The sequence below is a fragment of the Bombus fervidus genome, chromosome 9 (genome assembly GCF_041682495.2).
Source record: "Bombus fervidus isolate BK054 chromosome 9, iyBomFerv1, whole genome shotgun sequence".
NCBI classification, from domain to species: Eukaryota; Metazoa; Arthropoda; class Insecta; order Hymenoptera; family Apidae; genus Bombus; species Bombus fervidus.
In genome coordinates this window covers 10,092,251-10,114,283 of record NC_091525.1, presented here as the reverse complement: position 1 = coordinate 10,114,283, position 22,033 = coordinate 10,092,251, and the positions used below count along the sequence as shown (strand labels likewise).

Here is a 22,033-nt window from a genome sequence, read left to right as displayed (position 1 = left end):
CATTACAGTAATAATATTGTTATTAATATAATATTATGTAATAATAGAATCGTTTATCAATTGTAGTGTAAACACTAAAAATCTTGCTTCTTCTTTTATTGGAAAGAACAATGCATTCGCTTTGCCTCTTTATTAATTAATATTAATTCATGATCGTCGCGAAGTGGCCGCGCTTGCGATTCGGCGTCGATCGCGACTGAAGAAATTACATTAATTTCGCACGGAACAATTTTCGCGCGCGGGCTTGGAAACTAAATTATCGCGGAAGCGATCGATAGTTCGTCGCTGTTGATCCCGGGCATCGATTCTCGATGCGATCGAGGCCGCCTAAAAGGCTTAAAAGGTGGGGGGAGGGTTTTGGGTAGGTATCGAGGTATCGCGAGCGCGGCGAATCGCGACTCTGTCTCGTTTACCTTAGAATAATAAATATTATAGTGCAATATCTAAAAAATCTGTCTTTTTTATGCAACTTACACATTCAAATACAGTGTACTCGAAAAATTTACAATCGTTATTGCCCTTACAAACATTAAATCTCTATTCGAGTGTTGGTAAATTCGCGATCCCTCTCTCTGACCGCTAAAAAAGAATGTTTGATTCAAAATCGTGTGAGTGCGTGTGTGAGAATCAAAAAAGAGGTGCAGCTGCTGCTGTAGTGATACGAAAACTGTCGTGTTTTTTTCATCCTTCTCCTTTTTTTTCCCTTTTCTTCTTATGTATATGCATATTCATCGTGTGTACGCGTACATGAGTACCGTTTATACATGTGTATGTTACGCGCGCGTGTGTATGTATGCTCATGCATCGCGTACGCGTGATCGTAGAATCCGATGTTATCGATCGTGCGTGTACGATCCGTAATAATATATCTAGGCTTCTCTTTTGCATTACATTTCTTTTTCCCCGTTCCTCCTCGATTTCTCGCCAATGTTTCGGCACTTTTTGGTCGTGGTTAACTGTGCGGGCTATATATCCCTGTATACCATACATAATATACATATTATATTGTATACGTTATAATACGTGTATTATATATTCCGCAAGTATATCCTGTCGCAACGAGCAATTCATCGCTCGACAGTCCTAGTTGATACTCGAGTTTTTTCTTTTTTTTTTTTGTTTCTTTTTAACACTGATGATAAATTACAGTTCGCGTGCGCACGTTTTATATATTATGTACAATCGCTTACATGACCGAACAGTGTTGAAGAAGGTAGAGAACGGTAACGCGAAACACAATAGAGTCACGTGACGATTTTACGCGGGAAAAACCGTCGTCGTTTTATCGACTGCTCTTGCTTGCAGGGCTGCCTGGTGTAATAAAAACGGCACTAAAAGTTCGCGCACGTATACAATGCTCATGATTCAAACACACGGATTCTATCTCCCGCAGGGAAATCAGATAAACCACCGTTCGCCGAGGTAAAACGTAAAATCCTCTTACGTGTGTCTGTGTATGGAAGTTTGATCTTATCACGCTTCTAAACTAAAATACGAATCGATCGGCCAATTTTTCGATTATTGTGTCAACAAGAAACATTCTCCATAGTGGTGGAGAGGGAATTTTTTGAGCAACTGAAGCTTGTTGAAAGAAAAGTAAAGTAAGGTTAACAGAACGAAAATCATCGTGAAAGATTAACACGTGCTTCTGTGACTGTACATTGTACATTCTCTTCTGGTAATGCACGGTCTGCTCTTTTCTTTTTTATAATTGAACAAGTAAAACACTTAACCCTTTCGTCACTACGGACGACCATGGTCACTCGTCACAAAGAGACTTTAGTATATGGCAGGCGATTATGGTCGTTGAATGTTTTTGCGCAAAAGATGAAAATATCATTTGTGCAAAAATCAATGTTATCACTATAGAGAAGTTATTAAAATATATGCGTATATTTTGTGAGCGAAAGGTAAGAAACCTTTTCTTCTAAATAAAATCCTCTAAATAAAACTATTTATCGTATACGTTTAATTACATCATCTATCACGTAAGTATAATCGAAGAGAAACGCTAGATAACTGTAGCGAAAGGGTTAAGAATAATTCGCGCAAGTCGCACGATGAATGTTCGTTCCTCTACGTATAGCAACTAATCAACAACATATAATTTACGTAAAAACGCGTTGTATTTACGTAAAATCATGACACTAATACGTAACAACACAGATTGCTATGAGAGAGCATTGCTTTCGAGTTCAGTTCGCTAGGTGGAAGGATATACATAACCGTATCAATCAAACGAGTCTGATCAATGAATATATTTAACGATCGATATTTCAATAAGCTTGCTTCCCGAATTCCGTTTATTCTCAGTTTACTTCCACCGGTTGCATGTCTTACGGTTATCACAATACAATTTTACGACTTCTACAGAATAGCTTTCGAGCTTTTGAGAGGTTCGACGATGAACGGACATAGAAATGGAGACAGGGCTGAGAGAAAACTGTAGACACCATACGAATACAATTATCGAAAAGATACAAGCTGGATAGATAGAAAATACTCACGTAATACAATCGATAGGAGATATGATTGTTTCGAAGATGTATTACGATTAATATTATGAGATCTTTATTTTTCGAGGTTTTATGATTATTAGCCTTTCCTTTTAACTAGGCTTGCTTTGCAAAAAAAAGAAAAAATGAAGCTTTAAAGCCACGATAATAATTCTACGTTACTACCTTTTGAATACCACCCTATAAAACTTTAAACGCTATATCTTTTACGAATACTATCATGGAAACTCTAAACGCCAATTTCAGCACTTATTCTGCTACTTCACATTTGTACATAAAATTGTACACTTTTTATTATCATTCTATTGTATAATGTATTGTCTCTCTCTTCTTATAAAAATTATAATTTCTCAATTCCTCAAGAGTTAATTATTAACTACTATATTATCGATTGCTAATCAAAATGATATAGTAAAACCTCGGGAAACTTGTTAGTTATTCGAAACGCTTCGAAACAACCAACTTTCGTTTTCGAACGATACTCACGATATCACCGAAAATCATAAAGATACTTCTCGATAAGTCTCGATTCTCGAGCAATGTACCGAATGAGAAATTCATACCGCTTTCCGAAAGGATAGAAGCCACAATTTTCTCTCAACGCGGATGATGCCAGGAATCAAGACAAGAAACCGAGGGAATGAGATGAAGAAACACGCGACGAAATCGAATTTCTGTCTTGACCTTCCCACGAGAAAAAGAATCGACGATTATGTCCTTTCGAAAGAGTCTAGCCTCTCGTTACACCTGTTTTGAGGACGTGAATTTCACGCGGGCTCGATAAAACTAACGATCGACAAGAGAAATGGAACAATTTACGATTTCGTTCGCGGAACAGCTGGATAACGGGGCGATACAGTAGCGGTATTAATGCCGGTTACAGTTAGGTAGCATTGGTAAATAGAGTAGCAGTTACTGACGATACGAATAGTTTTTCTAGATCTAGGATGTAGCTTGTTTTTCTTCAGGGGAAGGAGGAAAGATCCAGACGAAGATCTGGCGACTTAGGGAGGGCTAATCGATGACTATGTTCGACCTGGATCACTCGAGGAGAGCTGGTCGACTCGAAATCACCATGGGAAAAAGGTGAGCACATCATGACATTTTCAGGGGGGAGAGATCGATGGATTTAAAGTTCGATAAACTATGATTCACCGACTCGTTCTTCTCACGTTTCAGAAGGTTTCACCGTATCGTGCGATAAATCTGAGACTCGATAGGAAAAATCTCTGACGACGAGCGGAAGGCAGAGCCATGAATCGTAAAAAATACACCAGAAATTTATACTCGGGGTAAAAATTATTGGAATCTGAGAAGGGGACCTGATGCTAACTATATAGAGTCTGATATGTAGACTTTGGGCCAGGTCTGGGTCGTCTGTGCGTCACATTCACGGATCTGCTACACGCGAGGATCACCGTGATCGATCGCACAGTCGACCAGCGACGCCTTTTCTAAGATTGGATTGTTCGAATCGCGCGATATTGGTCTTGCCGTGGATTAAACAGACACATATTATAGTTCGCTGGGCGTCGCTGAATCCGCCTAACAGACAAATTCTGCTCTCTAACGAATGAGTTGCAAAGATATGTAACGTCGACTACAAGGTATAGTGTATTTTTCTCTCTCTTTCTCTCTCCCTCTTTCTGTATCTAACTATTTATTATATATACCTTTTTTTCTTTTTAATATTTATATATATTTATATATTGTATCTCTCTCACTCACGCAGTCTCTAGATTTTAAAGCACTCTCACGCCGGCTGAGACGATCACATGTGAACACTCGCAAGCCTGTCCTACATGTACTGATGACGTAGAATACAGCTATATAAATTATATCTCTTATATGCTTACAGTAATTGTATATCGTTTATATATACATATACGCTTATATGTATATATACGTATGTACGCTGCCAGGACAAGAATAGTAGCCGTGAAAGTGTGTTTTCAAGTTGCACATAATTTCTCGTAGAGTATCTCGTTCGTGCATCTGTCCTACGTATTTTCGTCTTGCTTCAGCTAATTTTCGTGTTCGCTGGCGCGACGACGATCGCTAGCAACCGTCCATCATTTTCAAGACACACTACTCTTGCGTGGCACCGTATGCACTGTCTACTTTTACAGCACGTGTGTCTTACTTCGTTCTCCCCCATGCTTGCTCGCGTTATCTTTACACTCCTAAAGAAAATCTCCCCTTCGCGTAAATTCGACCGTATACCGTTCTACGATTCGTATCCATGCACCTCTAATGTACGTATTTATGTCTCTGTACGCCTGTCTCCCCTTTTCGTACGAATATCGCGTGCGTCGGAGGATTTTATAAAACGTTACCCTGGAATTACGTAGTCCTCGATCGATCGCGGCACGATCGAACCCTCGATTGCTGAATTCATTCCCAATTAAGAATTCAACGTTCTCGATCCTGCGCATTCTATCAAGCGATTGATTCAGAGAATTACTAATCGAACGTTTTACATTACCAAAATCATGGTTTTCAAGTTGTTACACTACCTTGTCTTCCATCTATTCTACACCATTACGATATTGCCGAGCTCAACGTTTACGTACAACGTCACCAAGGTAATACCAATGAAAGGAAGACAAATTAAAGGCCCGTACACGGAAGATTGACCCAAAAGCTTAACACGTTGAACAGAGCCGATGAATCGACGAGGATCCGGTCGGGATACCGTGATCGATCGTTCGACGAATAGATACCGCGATCAAGTACGGTGTTCACGTTCATCTTATTCCCTGTGCTCGCAGACCTCGCTAGTTTGCACCTGCACATGCGATACAGTATGCAGCTCTATGCGCACATATACATACATATATATCTTCGCAGCAACACGTTATAAAAAGCGACACTTCGTTCTTTTATCCAACGAAAACGCTTTGAAAGACGCAAACGCGACGTTTTCTCTTTACGCATTTCCCTTTCGTGGCACTGCATCTCTCGCTTTATCTCTTTCGCTCGATCAATCTCTCCCAACATACACGCACGCAGACACACACGCACACGCACACATTCTCAGCTTCTTTTTTTTTTTTGTAAAAATTTTTATTCACCATTTTTTGTTTGTTTTGTTTACGTCTCTTATTTAGTTTGTTCATATTGTTATACATTGCACACTACTACGTTTGCTTCTCCGCTTCTTCTTTCTAACTCTTTTTGTTACCATTTTTTTTTTTTTCGTTTTCATCTCTTTTTTTTACTTTTTTTTCTTAACCTCCTTTTTGTTCTTGTCACTTTAACCGCGATTAAAAAATTTAAAATACTCGTATTACACGTAAGTATTTGTATGACCCTGTTTTCGTAAAGGCTTTCTAACATAAGTCGATATCGGCCGAGGAAGATAAAAAGGAAAAGGCGTCGAACGTGAAGGAAGAGAAGGAATCAGCTTGAAGAATGGTCATTAACAACGCGGATCATCCATATCGCTGGGTGCGGGTGTGATGTGCAAAGGAAACAGGGAACGCCTTTTTCTCGTGTATTTATACATATATTTCTTTCTTCTCTCATCGATGTGCTTTCTGGTTTCGCTTTTTCGTGCAGAGCGTTTCTCCTTCGATGCATCTCTGGACGCGATCGCTCAAAGTGTTGGCACGAGCTCTAATTCCATTTTGCGTTGCTCCAAAATGATCCACGACGACGATTCTCAGCGAATTGATAATCTTTCGCGAGATTCGCTAAACCTTTCGAGCGACAAAGTTTCGCTTTGAAATAGACGAATATTATTGAAAATGTTAATATCTCCTAATCCTAGTTGGAAAAATAATTTTGACCCGCGTTATTCAAGTCAAATTACGAAGCTCGGAGGAATTTTGCCATTTTCGAAAAGGCTGGTGTTTGTTATTATTGTTCTTTTTACGAGAGTCTCGACTTGTTCCGTCCAGAGGGAATTTTTGAATAATATTTACTATGCTCGACGCTCGATGATCTTGCGTCGAAGAACATACAGACCTAGGTGAGTCCCTATATCTTATAAAATATTCGCGACTTCAATTCCTATATATCTAAAATTGATATGCGATGAGATACGATGGAACGTTTAAAAACATATTTCGTTATGATTATTAATCAGACTTTTGCTCCTTACACGGAAATTATTTCTTTTATTAGATCGTGGATCATCGAGCAACTGGATATTTATCGATCGTTCTGTTAACGCGAATTCTCACTCAGTCATCGAAGAAGACGAGGATGAAAAAGCAGGAACGGACAGCAGGGGATGATGGAAATCACACGAACGGGAAGATGTATACTAAGTTTGCTTGGTTCGTGTAACGGAAACGTGTTACCCCGTTATCAACGTTAGACAACGCGAGACGATCTTTCGAATGGATCGCGAATATCGATGCAAACAATTAAAGCTCCCAACGTTAGAAGTTCGTATTATCGTATTTTCTTTTTTTACATAATCCCTGTCTTTTGGGCCCCCGTTTCGCGGGCCGCATTCTTAATTTACGTATGATTTGAACTGCCGTTGAAAACGTTCATTTTCCACTTCCGTTTGATCGATTGCAACCGATGAAACGTCCCTTCACCTTCCTCCCTTATATTATATCAAAGATAAAATTGTAATCCCTCTTGTATCATACGTCTACGTTTATTTTAATTCTGTAATCGCTTACTTATTTATCTATTCTACTTAGGAGAATTAAAACATTCTTCGTTATTACGTTTCGCTTGTTCTTAAATGAAGCTTTAACATAGCGAGAAGTTAATTATTACATCGATCTAATCAAGCTAATTTCCGACAGACTGTAATGATTGTATCTCTTCTTATGACACGTAGTTTAATTCGTCGAACAACAGCCTGTCCCAAACGTCTACTCTAAATCGCGTAAGGAAGACTCAATTGTTAAAGACTTAACGATTAAAGTAGATTATATGTAAAGTAGAGAAACAAGATGGTTTGGCACAAGTGCTACTATATTGTTCAGTCATTTAGAGATTCTCAAAAGTTCAAATCAAATAATGTTATAGTCGACGCGCTATAATCTCTTTCTTGTATATTTTACTACGAACGTTCTTAATGCTTCGAAAGAGTATTAAAAGAGATTTGATAAAATTCTAGAAAACGGACAATTCACTGGTCGCAACCGATCGAATATTCCTTCTCTCGCTCGATGCCGATTTTTCCTGTCTTATACTCCGGCGAAGCCACTATATACCGTACAATCCTATCCCGATATCTTCGTACAAAAATCGACTACTCTCTCGCGTACGTAACGTATAGAAAAAACAATCTATAAATATAATATCTATAAACAGGATCCATCCATCCATCCATAAACGGACCGAGGAATTATTCTACGGCGCGAACAAAGAAGCACGGAGACATGGCTGGTTCTCTCTAAGTACGCGAACAAAAGGGAACACGAAAAATCGGCAGGCAAAGAGCTCGCTACTCGAGAACAGCTGCAGCGGGTACGATAATAATTGTACGTACGTGTATGCCTCTATATGTACGCGTGTGTATACATGTACGTACGTACGTATGTGTCTGTGCAACGACGATTTGGCACACGTAATTAATCAGTCCGCGATTATTTCTTTTTTTTTTTTCATTTTGTTTCTTTTCATCTAAGCTTGGCACACTGTTTGAGTCGCTCGCCAAACAATCCCCACGATCTCCATATATATTCTCCTTCTCTTTCATATTTCATTTCGCTCCATTCTTTTTATTATTTGGCACACGTCTAAAGGAAAACAATTACACATATATCTTGCGCGCATCCATGTATCTCTGCGATTCGATTATTTCAAGTGTGCCACTCTCTCCCTATCTCTTTTCTATTTTCCACGTACTCTTCCCGATTCCTCGTTTCGTTCATTATGTACCGTTTTCCCTTCGTGAATACCCGTTCGTCTCTCCTTCGTTTCTTTCACACACGCACACACACGCAAACTCGCACGCAAGCACGCAAACACGCAAGCACACATCCGCACACACGCACACAGTCTCTCTCTGTTTTTCTCCCTTTCTCTTTCTCTCGTGTTTCTTTTTGTCTTTTTTTTTTTACTCTTTTGCTTAATCGTTACAGAAAAATATGCCGTTGAGAATCTTCGCGCGGCCGTCCAAAATCGCGCTCGAGTCTTTTCTTTTCTTTTATTTCTCCACGCGCCCTTCAGACGAGAGAACTAAAAGGTCCTCTTTTTTTATACTTTACTCTCTTTTTTGTTCTTCTTGCCCTTAATTCCGCGCCCCGCCGGAAGTAGGGCGCGTGCGCTTCAATATCCTATAAAAACTAAGTTATTTCTTAGCTGATTGCCTTGCGTTACGGTTAAGGTTGGGCGACCGACACGGATCGTCGTCGGAGGACCACGCGCCTCCATCCTCTTCTAAACGCGCCGATCCACGCTCGATCGACCGGAAATTTCAACCCTCCAATCACTTCCTCTCGCTCTACGAACCCTTTTCATCTTTGTTGTCGACCCCTCGAATCGCAGTTCCAGCGTTCTTAATTGGAATTTTTTAATTGAAACGTCGGATTGTAGATTATTTGAGGCGTTGAGTCATCAGTTTCTGATTCTAGTAACCTGATTTGTTTTTTCACCGTCGCTGCGATTATTACGTTCCACGATGGACCGGATCTTCAAACGGTCAGAGGATCGTTCGAAAAATAATACTCAATTCCGAAAGAAATGGCTCGTTTTACTTCTAGAAATGATTGAATGTACCTCTAGTTAAGATTGAGCAAACCCGATAGTCCTTCTCTTACGTTTCGTGATATGTGGGATTAAAGTATCAAAAAGTATCGACTCTATGCTTACTCTATAATGTATATTAGTCGTCTAACTTGTCTTTAGGTAAGGACACGAAAAGATCCGATAATACTGTCTGGTTGTATCAAGGCGTTAGCTCTCGATCGGCTTGAGCGTCGTTGAAATACCTTCTCGGTAATCTTTGTTATATTTAAAAAAATAACGAATCAATGGAACACACGATCGTTAAGAATCGTGCAAAGTGGAAAGTTCGATCGTCGAGTAAAAAATATCGCATATTTGTTCTACTACTATTCGAACGATTTATTGTGGTTTTTCTTAGTCACAATAACCCTGTTCTTCGTTTTTGTCCGACTTTTTATCGTACGAAGTTTAACTACATTTTTCGCAAAGTACTCTCCAAATTATTATCATTCTTCGATTATTTTCGTCTTTATCTATTAAAATTTCTAATACAAAGCAACCTTACGGTAATTATACTACAAAAACTACAAAAATCCAAAAACAACACAATTTTTAATTCTATCTTCTTATCATCTTATCTCCCTTCGAAAACTCTATCGAAAATATTTCTATACTCCGCACAAAATTTTTACCCAAATCATTGCCAATTATTTTCACGCTTTCTGCAAACATCGACATTCGCAAATCCGATCCTCCGATTCTTTCAAGCAACGTACGTCGCAGAAGATGCGCCAGTTCGGGGAGAAATTTCGCTTTGAAACCAAGTTCTCGTTAACACGCCCGCTCTCCAAGTCTCGTGTCTCGGTCTATGCTTTTACGTGCATTCAGCGTCGACTAAAACACGAGACAAAAGTTAACAAATATAATCTCGAAAATAATCCACACACGCAACACGGATAAAATGAATGTCAAACGCGTGTTTCTAAACTGCAAAATCTCCAATTCCATTGTAAAATTCCACAACGTAGAAATACGTACAACATAATTTCGTACGAAAAATGATGTCTGTGTTACGAACAATAAGAATTCGATGAGCGGCGCAAACGTGTTCAACAGCTCGAGATTGAAAGGCATTGGCGTCGCGTGGTCCAGCGACGACTTCCGGTCAGTGCCCGCGCAGTAAGGATAAGGCCCCTGCACTAACAGATTGCTCTACGCCACAACGTTACGAACGCGTTCCTATCGAAGTTGACGCGCGCAACGTCCTCGCTTTTCATCGAATAAATTTCATTCGAGGGCAAATGACGAGACGAATAGGGAGGACTAATATCAAGGGATCGAATCTACGATTAATATTTTCCATATACACGAAAAAATTCTCTGTTCTCTGAGAAACAAAACGACCGACACGCGATATATCTGTTCCCCTCTGCACAACAAGCTGCTCGCAACTTGGCGCACGATTTCAGCTGGAAATCACGCGTACACGCGTGCGTACGAATATTCCGACGTGAAAAAGGGGGGCGGGAAGTGGTTGAAGGTGCAACCATTCATTCTGCACCGAAACAAGGACCATTCGACGATCGTCTGATTGTTCTTGGTTGGTTCATACAGCGAGAAGCTACGCCGAGATGGTCCAATTCTTTTTTTCCGCAGCTGCAGATCATTGGAAAATTCACGAGTTTCAAACGACCGAGATCACGCTTTTCCAACCACTCGAAGAAATCTTTCGTTTCCGACGGTTTATTCGAGTAAAGTGTAGTTGGCGTTAGCCGTGTTCTCTGCAGAGTTTTCAAACGGAATTGAAATTTCCACGTTAATACGGCAACGTATAACACTGGTTCGTAAAGATTCCGATTGATGGAAACTCGCGAATTCTGCTACAATCTATAAACGAATATCTTCGACATATCGGTATCGATATATCGAAAGAGTTTGTGAGATTCTCTATAGAGGTACAAGTTACTCCGAGTGCCATGAATTTTCTTTCCTTTCTTCCTTCTCTGCGCCTTTCGTTCTACGATAGCCATTTTTACACGAGCCATCATTGGCGACTCGAGAATGGTCAACCATAAAGACACCTTTTTGGCGTTTGTTCGTTCGATCGATCCCTCTTAAAAACGCGGCTCCTCTTCAACGTGGATCAAGAAGTTTACGAGTTACGATAGACGATATTCTTAACGGCTACTAGACGCTACGAAACTAGTCTGACTCGAAGGTATACGCTACGAGATAGAGACGTCCCGAATAATTAGTACGATTAGTCTACAGACTTTCCGTTCGACGATTCACACGTCGAATAAATACACGAGTTTGCTTGTTATCGGAGCAGAAGAAACATTAATTAGTTCGTAGCCTAGTCATATGTGTCACCGGATATGCTTATCAAGTATATCAGCCTCGATGATGGTTCCTAATTCGTGTAAAGAAATTATGTCATGGGAAAAAAACGATTCTCTCTTTGACGTTCGTACGTGATCGAGTTGGGAAACCATCAACGTAGTTTGGTGAAATGAGATTTCTTCTTCTTCTTTTTTTACGTTTTTTTCTTCTTTTTTTGGTTTTTTGGTTCGGTCGAAGATCGATAGACCGTGAACGATACTTCGTCCATCAAAGAATATACGACGAGAGATTAAGAAGAAACGACGAAGTATCGAAACTGTGATCATCGTTCTTCGGGCAAAGTATCGACTATCCGAAATCATTGGGACAGTTTGGAACACAAACAGCTCTCGCTCGCTCATTTTGATCGCGACGGGGCTGCTCTTTTCACTCGACTCGTTCCACGCAACGTACTGTTTAATTTTTTTATAGAATTATGAACCGTAGAATTTAGTTTCTGCGTTTCTTTCCACTGTTTGGAATTTCAATTAAAAGACGTAAATTAATCGTTTCGTAAGTGTGATTATGATAAACGGAAAAGAAACTTGTAGAAAACAGTTGAAACTCTCAAAGGTGATCCAAAATACGCTACAAAACTGACATGTACAAAGAATATTAAAATATAGCGAACGCGTGATATTATTTTACATTGAGCATATTTACGATATACTATATATAAAATTTAAGTAATATATATTAAAAATTCATACATTTCGAATAAATCCTTTTTCCTAACAGCCTTCTAAGTAAAAACACCTAACTAAAAGAGGACACACGCAATTGCCGAGCATATTAAAATTAATCTCAATTATAACGTTTCAGAAGCACTAATTTCTACTATCAAGTGAAAATTTTAATTAATCTCGATTACGTTTCCTAATAGATTTCTCAATGCTCCCTTGCTAGCGTCAAATAAAGCGTTAGCTTGCGCATCGCACTACCAAGAAGCTTATTAAATGTATCTATGTAATATTTATGTAAAACTAGAGAAATCTTTATTACATAACAAGGAAGATACTTAAAGTTTCAAATTTCTAATTAATGCGAAATCTTTCATATCAGAAATTCGTGTTGGCGCGCGTTTCTTCGAAATGGTATTTCATCGGTCTAAGGCATATGATAAAATTATAAACGAACATGTTACAAGATATCGTCGGATCGAATTTAAAAGGATGAGTCGAGTGAAAAGATCACCGTATGTCTGTGTACATGCAATTCTATACGTAAACGCGCGCGGCAATCGCCTCTTACTTAGTCCTTTCCTCCAAAACAAACGACACAGGCGTTCACCGATCTATAGATCCTTGAAACGCGTGTATCGTCGTGATCGAGGAGGATTACACGCACGCGCGCACGTACTTGATCCTTCGAAGAAGGAGGGGAAAAAAAAAAAAAAGAAAAAAGAAAACCACCCTCTCTAGCGATTTTTATCATTTTCCTTTTTCTTTCCCTCCTATTTCCATCACTCTAGCGCACGATCTTTCTATTCAAGCCAATCGATTACTGTTTCCTCGCGTTTTTCATTCTTCCATCGTAGACTCTGTTTGACTCTCATTTACACACAACACTCGCGAGAACACGCACACTCACGCGACATCGTCGAATACGAACGATATGATCGTATAATAACCATTCGCCCATTCTACCACTCTTCTTGTTCAGTTTTTTCTTTTTCCTGCTTTTTTGTTCTTCTCTTTGCGACCTCTGTGCCTTAAAAATTGTCCTTAACTACTTACTAATATAATCGATTCTAATCACAGCAATTATTTATTGTTGATATACACAATCATACAGCGTCTGCCGCCAACTTTTTTCCTCTTTTTACTTCAGCTTTTGTTCGTCTCGATATACTATATATATATATTCATATATAATATTCGCGTGTTTATTACTCGAGTTGTTCGCTACAGAAACCTGCTTTACATTTCTCATCCGACGACTCCTCGTCCCGAATCTTTGCTTTTAATTCAGCACAGGCTGCCTTCTGGTCGTCAAACTATGTCGACGTTTTATTTACCTTTGCTTCTCGTTTTTGCCACCATTTTCTCGCCAATGTTTTTTTCGCGCATTTCTTCGTGGATTTTTCTTTTGAACGTTTCACGGTACGTCGTTATCGTACGTTCGACGTTAGAGGGCGAAAAAGGGGTCGTGGACGAGGAAACGGGACGCGAAGAGAATCACGCGGAATCGCGTAGACGAAGAGGACAACGAGAAGATACAGAGGAGGATGCAAGTCGCTATTGTATTTTCTTTTTTATACTTTGTTCTCTCTTCTGTTGCTCTTTTCCTTCTTTCTTGTCTGGTCGCGGCCTCAGTGTGTACATGTGTGCGAGTGATTATCGTTATCAGACTGTGGATGCTTATTCCAACTCATCTTTGTCAAATTCAGAATAATGCAAATTCTTTCACTCTCCGAATATCGTGATCTTACTTTCGGTATTTTCTATATATTTTTATGTGCTTTTACGTAATTTACGTAACGAATGCATAAAACATACGCAGTCTCTCGTGATCGTAGTGAGAGAAGAGAGAAATGCTTCGTCGAGAACGCCGATGCACGATCGAATATCGTCTTTTCGCTGTCGCAATCATGTCAATGTTATAAATAATACGTTAACCGCTTAATAATAAGTTAATCGTTTCTTAATTTACGATATAAGAAAGAGCTAACGGATTTCGTTTTAACGCGCTAATTTGTATTCTCTTTACACGTTTCACGCTCTGTCACGTGCTGGTCACGCGAAAGGTTAAAGATAGTAGTCATGGGCGGAAAAAAAAAAAAGTAAAGAAAGGACAATGAGAATAGAACGAATAAAATTATACAATAAATAGAGACGCGAACATTTATCCGATTAACGAGTCGATGAAATGACGTATCATTCTAATGAACAAGAAGAACGAAATGAGTAAATCGATAAATATATATACAACGACACGAACAATAAATATTTACAAGATCAAATCACGAAACACTAAGATACAAATTTTGAGCGATCGAAATGCTACGAGCTAGAAAAAAATCTTTCGATCTAAAAAAAAAAAACAAGTTAAAAAAATCTTTCGACCTAAAAAAGAAAATAAGCTAAAAAAAAGTCTTTCGAACGCTGTAAAGCTATGCGACGCCGTATTGCACACGTTTCTCGCGTCCTCGACATTTAAACGAAGAAAGGAAAACGCGATGGCAAATAGGAAATTCTTTTTGTCAGAAACGGTCAAGTTTCTCGCGGCAACACGGCCAACAAATTAATTCTCGGTTGACAAATTAACAAGAGACAGCTAGCGCGAACGACGCACGCGATTTGAAAGAACAATCGTCTAAAAAATATTGGGAATTTCGCGAGAGAAACACGCCAAGGGGGCGAGGAAGAACATTGAAGTATCCGCGGGAGGCGGAGCGCGCAAATCTTGTTCGGCTCCAAACGAGAACAACGACGAGCTTCCTCGATGATTTCGTACGGATCGCGAATCTTTGGCACACGTTGGAAGATTCCATCGATTTCATCGAAAATTTTGTCGGAATTCGTCGATCTCATGGAAAATTTTGTTGGATTTCATCGATTTCATCGACGATCCTATGGAAAATTTCGCCGAGGATTTCGTCGAACGACCCGACCGAAAGACACAGAAATATTTATCTCTGGTTCTCTTGCACAATAACTAAATAACTGATAGTAATATCAGCAAATTGATAAGCCATAGGTTGCAGATTACAAAGCTTGATCTTACAAATTTTACAATTTTCCATCAAGCGAGACAATCCGACAAATTGCAGTTAACACAATTTACTTGTCGAATGCAATTCGTTTCATCAAGCAAACCCGTTATTTTTACACCGCAGAATTTAAATATACAATTACTAATATCCCTTTAAGAGGGCGATATAACAGCAAAATCAAAAATCATTGTACGTATCGGTTGCTACTTACAATACTTACAGATACTGTGACGACATCAATTATTCGTGTTTCGTTATTTCCACAAAATTTATTAAGTCGTTATTCCGACAAAATTCAATCATTTATGGTATAATTCTTACGGTCTGTTGATTTAAGACACGGTTATTATCATTACCAGAGAAACAGCGCGTAGATCGTTCGACGACGTCACTTCGAATGCACGCGTCGTTACAAATAATCGTGTAAAGAATGGACACCGAACGAAACGACACGTTTGTATTATATATGCATGCGTGTGTCCTGTGTACGTGCACCGTATGTTAAAACATACTGCACGTCTCGAGAGCTAACATCACCCTGGATATATATGCGAACGACAACCAAGATAAAGACCAAGAAGACGGCGAGTTTCACTATCAATTTTCCATTCCTTGCCTTTCATATCTCCTTCTCATTCTCATAGCTCGCCGATTTTACAAGACACTGAATTTACCCTGCAACGAATACACACACAGAGAATAATCGAGAAACGTCCGATTTTGTTCGCCAGCTGTCGCCGAAGCGAATTGAGAAGTTTGAACGATAAACGACGAACATTCGGAAGTCGAGATTTTGTTCGTTTAAACAGCGAAATAAAATTTAAATATCAAAAAATTCAAAAATTCATAATACTGACTTACGAATGATATTAAAAATTATAAACAAAAAATATCTTCAAATTTAAGGTCGAAACCTAGGATTTTAGATCTACTTTGCGGCAGCTCTAAGGGTTAAAATTATTCAGCGTGCTAGTCAAATCATTTTCCATTGGAACAATGGATACTTTAGTTAAACGAAAGTGGACATTTTCCTAGATTATCGTTCAACCTTTTCAATTATAGAAGCACGATTTAGTTACGGATAATGGAGCTGGTTCCACGGAGGAAGCCTGGAGAAAAGGAGACCTAACAACATGATGGAAGAACAGCGCGAATAGCGGGCGAAGAGATGAAGAAGAGGGTGAACAAGGAGACGCCTCCTGATCGAAGCTAGGCTTTCAGCTCGCACACCTTTTCATCGCTACTTTATCCCCTCTAATTCTGTTTATTATTTTTTTTCATTTCCTCTTTTATCGTATAATAAATATATATATATATTATATGTATATATATAATATATCGTTATTTATACTCCACGTAATAATTTCATTTTTGTTCCTTCAACGAAAGTGCGCGCCATCGTCGACTCGATCGTTCTAATAAACGATCCTGATATATCGACGTATTTTCCTTCATTTTTTTATTCTTTTTCTTTTTTTTTTTTTTTTTTTGAAAATTTCGTCGCCAGTTTTCTCGGTACGATGATTGGAACGCGCGTTTTTTTCCTTTTGAAGATCCGTCACACTGGACTCGACATCGGTTCCAAGCTTCGTGGAAAGCTTCAAGGTTTCTTAAAGAGGAACTCGACGTGACATCCAGCTACGGTCGTGGTCACTTTTCGAGACGAAAGAAAAGAAATAAGAATATAACTTCTCCCCTTTTCGTCGTTCGTACAGAAGTCGAGTGTTGCGCTTGGAGATTAGAAAAATTCTGAGTATAGAACTGTAAAACAAATACATCATGCCTCCGTGAACGACATACATATTCTAAATACATAGAGAAATAATGTTCAAAGTATCTATAATTGTTCAAAAGTACGGCGAAAATAGTACGACATAACTTAGTTAAAGAATCTATTTTAAAATTATACTCTTCCATGTTTGAAACATTTAATTTATCACTCGACTTGGCGATAAAACCATTACGAATAGTTTTTCATGTTTGTTATCGTCAAATAACTATTTAATAGTTCTCATTTTTTTCAAATATTATCGCTAATAGTACGATCTGATAGTACGTCAATGACTTGAAAGCTCCACGTTAGAAACATTGGAATTTAACAATAAGAGAAACAAAATATTTTCGTAACAAAAATAAACAAAATCTTAACAATGCAACGTTTATCCATATAAATCTCTATTAATGACGACCACTAATAAATTAGTAAAAGTAACAACAATCTGGCGAACGCAGTAATATTTCTCATAAAACAACCGCATTTATTACGTTAATTTGATGGATTTCCAATTGTTTAAAAATTCCCTTAAGACTTTCTGACGTCCTATTTTTTAAGCAATGAAATCTTGAAAAAAGTATCGTCACGGATGGCGATGACGGCAAAATAAAAGTTACATCGTAACGTATAACAACGATAACAATTAAAAACCGAGTAATTTGCGGAGTCTCGCTACTACACCGATCAGAGCTCCGCCTGACAAATTAATGTTATTTACTTAAACCGAACGCAACGAAATTGCTCTTCAATAACGATTTTATATCTCTTTCTTTTCTCTTAAATTTTCATTAAGACCTGAAGGGGACGAAGAACTCGAAGATATATCGATGAACCTAATCTCCTGAAGAATGGTTGACCTCATCGAAAGGGGAAAAGAGAATCTACTGAGAAATTAATCAATTATCAAGTCGAAGATCCTTCTTGCTTCGTCTGTGTCGACAGAGAAAACCAACAGAATCCATTGCCATAGAAAATAACAATCGAGAATCGTGCGATGATAAATTCAAAGCTTTGCAGAAACCCCGAATGGTAGCTTCTTTGTTCGATTCTACTGCAGTTCCTCTGTCTAATCACGATCGTTCGATTCTACTGGAGAGCGATCTTCTTCAGTACATCTTTACAAATAAAATTCACCAGCCAAGAAGGATCAGGAAAAAAGAAGAAAAAAAAGAAAAGAAAAGAAAAGAAAAGAAAAGAAACGTCAAGTTACCTATACCTTAAGAGGGGAAATAAATTGCAATTTATAAAAAGTTGAATTATTAAAAGGAGATTGATAAAATCTGAAAGTTATTTCCTTTGTCTGGTATCTGTAGTTGGGAAATATAATTGTTAAACAATTATTTTCTTACTCTCCACGAATATTCTGAATATTCGCTCGAAACCAATATGTCTTTAACGAAATCTATCGATCAATCGACACTTATAAACGAAAGGATTTAGCGAGAGATTTGTTCGTCCGAAAAAATGAAGATATCAGTGACAAAGAAGACTTTGTTAGATTGAGAATCTAAGAGGAGTATTCCTGTTGGATATCTTCGTACTAGAGGTTTCAATGGTTCTAATCTTAAACAAGATTAATTTGAAAATAATAAATCTCTAGAAATGAGATCTCGAAGAAATTGTCCAAAGAGAGTTGGTGATCCCGTTCGGGGATGATTTCACGTTTTAAATTAGCTAAATGGGTGAAAAGAAACCCATCAGTCTCCATTCCTTAGAATAGCCAGCAATATAGAAAAAACGCTAACAACCGGCCTAATAATATTATATAGTTATTCAGCGTCTTTGCTTCACACATTCATGATTAATAATAATTATAATAATAATTCTCTCGTACTATGTTGACCGAAAATATTAGACTACCCCTTCTGCTATCGGATCTTTGGTTCCATAATTGGTGCTACGAATTGTGCAACGTTATATCGCACGATACCAACGAGACTCAATTTTTGTTCGAAATTGCCTAGAATACTTTCTAGGTTCTACGTTCTAATTTCGCCTAGAATGCCGAAACATTGTATTTTAACCACGTTGTTAAATCGTATTTAACAATCTTCTAAGAATTACAAACAATGGAAGAATTGAAACAATACTTGGAAGATAATATAAATTATTATCGAGTATCGTTTTAAAGATTAATGCATTCTCGTGATTAATTCAATTAGGAATTTTAGTAAAATTAGTCGGAAGCACAACGTAACGTGGTTCGTACAAATTTGTATAATTGAACGTAACGTTGACACAACTTCGAACAGAAATTAAGTTTGTGCTGTTTCAATACGAAATTGCACGTTTTTACCTTCCCCGATCGAAGGTAGCAATATCTTTACTATACAACTGACACCTACGGAAACAAAGATCCAATCATCGAGATGCCGATGATCCGAGATTTTCGGCCGCCGTAGTATTTCTCTTCCGCCTCTCTCGTCTATTCTCGTTTTGTTTTTTTTTCTCTCGTTTTTTTAAATATAAAAATGAAAACTAACATATCTTTGGCTTGTTCCCTTTACCAATCGGCAGCAGCCACCGTGTGTGTGTGACGGGCTGCGGCGTGCATCGTTATTATTTGTTTCTTTTTTTTTTTTTTCACTTTGTTTGTATGCTTGTTTTGTTTCATTTGTTCGTTTAAATATCTTTTTGTACAGTTTTGTACACTCGAGTATATATATATATATATATTTATATATATCATATAACCGTGTACGCGCGTGCGTGTCTTCATCGTCTCTACTTGCATGTATTATACTTCTTATTTTTTTTTTTCTTCATTTTTTTTTTGTTCTTTTTATATACCATTATTATTAAGCGCGTGCTCGATTTAATCCCTTTTCTCTCTGCGTTCTCGCCACTTATGTACACCTCTGTGATTCTCTTGTCGAGAGCGCGCGCACAATATTCTCACGTATGCATGTACGACGTGTGTATGTGTATGTGTGTGTCAGTGTGTGTATATATATATATATATATATGTCTCTATACCTCTGTGTGTATACGTGTTTATGCATACAACGTGTATCTAATCTCTGGTGACGTGTATTCCACGCCTACCTCTCTCTGCTTTTTATCGCTTTTATAACGTATACCTATATGTATACGTTTATATAAATATTTATATGTGTATGCGTGTACGTGTATGCAAGTCTCCCTTTTCGTTTTTCCTATCCTGACGATGTGCTCCATTTTTGTTGTTCATCTTTTGCTCACCGTGTGTCTGTGTGTGTATTTGTGTAGTATCGTGTGTGCTCTTGTTCCTCTCTCAACCAAGTGTGTGCTTTATAATATGTATGTGTATATGTATCATGTATGCGTGGGTGTAATACGAGTGTTAAAAATGTGTGTCGATTAGCAAGCTGGTTGAACACAGTGCGTGGCCCAGCCCCAGATGCCATTGACAGCTTCGCGTGCGTCGTGACGCCCCGCGTCCTTTCGACGACGACAACGACATACGTATGTGTCTCACCACTTTTAGTGGATCGGCGACTTAACGATGTGGTCCGGCGGGATGAAGTGGTACGCGGGTATCGACAGTCCCGTCGTTTCCTGTGATATCCTGAAACAGAATTGGCCGTGTCTGTCAGACCGGATATGATCTTTGCGAAGCAGCGCCGATTCCCTGGCTCGATACACGCGAGCCGACCGTGGACACGACCAAACGCTCTCGTTTGCTCGGTTCCTCTTGTTCGATCGTTTTCCGGGAAAACGTAGGTAGAAATAAGTTACAAGATTTATTTAACTCGAAGGTTTCTTGTTCATGTCGGACACTTTCATTGACTTTTGCTATTTCGAATAGTCTTTACATGGAAGAGCTGGCGAAAGGCTAGTTCGTGTATTGTTTGATAGGAGCAAGTAATGTACGTTACATCAGATTAGCAAGGAATTTAATTAAATGTCTTGATCGAGTGCACGCGTGTGATTAGCTTCGAACAAATTGATTTGGAGCAGAAATACAACAATATCGAACGTTTTATAAAACATTCAGATTCGTTTGAATTTCATCGTACAAGACATAACATTATGTTATACAATGTACTATAAAAGACAGCAGACATCGCGCGGGGAAATGTACATTTTTCAAGAATTTTTCTAAGAATCCCACTGTTTCAGATTCTGTTAAGTTTGTCCTTTTTGAAATATCAACACGCTTCTCTAACTTCATTTTATACTTTCTGCTATGTTCCGATGAATTATGTGCAATTAAATCAAGGATTATGTCTGATGGAATTTTAGATATTTAAATATCGATGGATATATCGAGAAAAACAATTTTTAGCTTTTTAACTTCTTTCTTTCCTTTTGCTCTCCATTCCAGGATATATTAAACAAGATCGATACTTACACAAACAGCGAAAAGCAATCAACAAGTATATATTCACTACTCGCGATCGAAACCAGTGAAATAATTAAATCAATAGACGATCCTATATTTAACTTAAATTTTCGAACTTGTTAATATCGGTGGAAAATATTTGCCCGACGATTGCACGCTGTTTCTCTTGTTTAATATATCTCGAAATGTGTAAAAATAATCATCTGCGTGAAGGTAGCTATTCCCTCCAAATCAATTAATGTTTCTCTGTCTTTAATATTTCACAGAATAATTACACCGTACACTCGAAAATATAATAAAAAGGAGGGAAGAAAAAATACTATTGCAAGGAATTAACACACGAATGAAAATACAAATCTCGAACCTTCAGAAATCTAAATAAGAATCTAAGTTCAATTTAAAAAATCCTCATTTTCTTTCATATAGCAGAAATATCTTTTAAAGGAAATTTTTATATTTTCCCAAAAGGTGCAAACGAGCGCGCTTCGTCGTCTCCCTCGTTCCTCAGGTAACATGCGACAGATCTACGGAAGAAGATCCTCGAACATCGAGGTACAGATTGCTCTCGATTACACCCTCTCGACATGCACAGTCTCCACGAACATCTTCCGTGAACCGTCATTAAAATCCAAAAAAAAAGAAAAAAAATGAAAAACAAAATAAAAAAAAAAAAGAAGGAT

At 38.2% G+C, this 22,033-nt stretch overlaps 2 protein-coding genes across 3 annotated transcripts in view; both read right to left on the bottom strand.

The window, feature by feature from the left end:
* The window catches only part of Eif2bbeta (eukaryotic translation initiation factor 2B subunit beta), a 242,431-nt gene that overhangs the window by 6,302 nt on the left and 214,096 nt on the right, over positions 1–22,033 (bottom strand). The gene's annotated exons all lie outside the window — the stretch shown is intronic.
* Positions 443–22,033, bottom strand: part of Mub (poly(rC)-binding protein mub) — a 238,696-nt gene continuing 217,105 nt past the window's right edge. Inside the window, exon 10 of the mRNA XM_072010166.1 lies at positions 443–20,576. Coding sequence (XP_071866267.1) covers positions 20,492–20,576 — 85 coding nt within the window. The 3' untranslated portion in view covers positions 443–20,491. The remainder of the gene's footprint in view (positions 20,577–22,033) is intronic.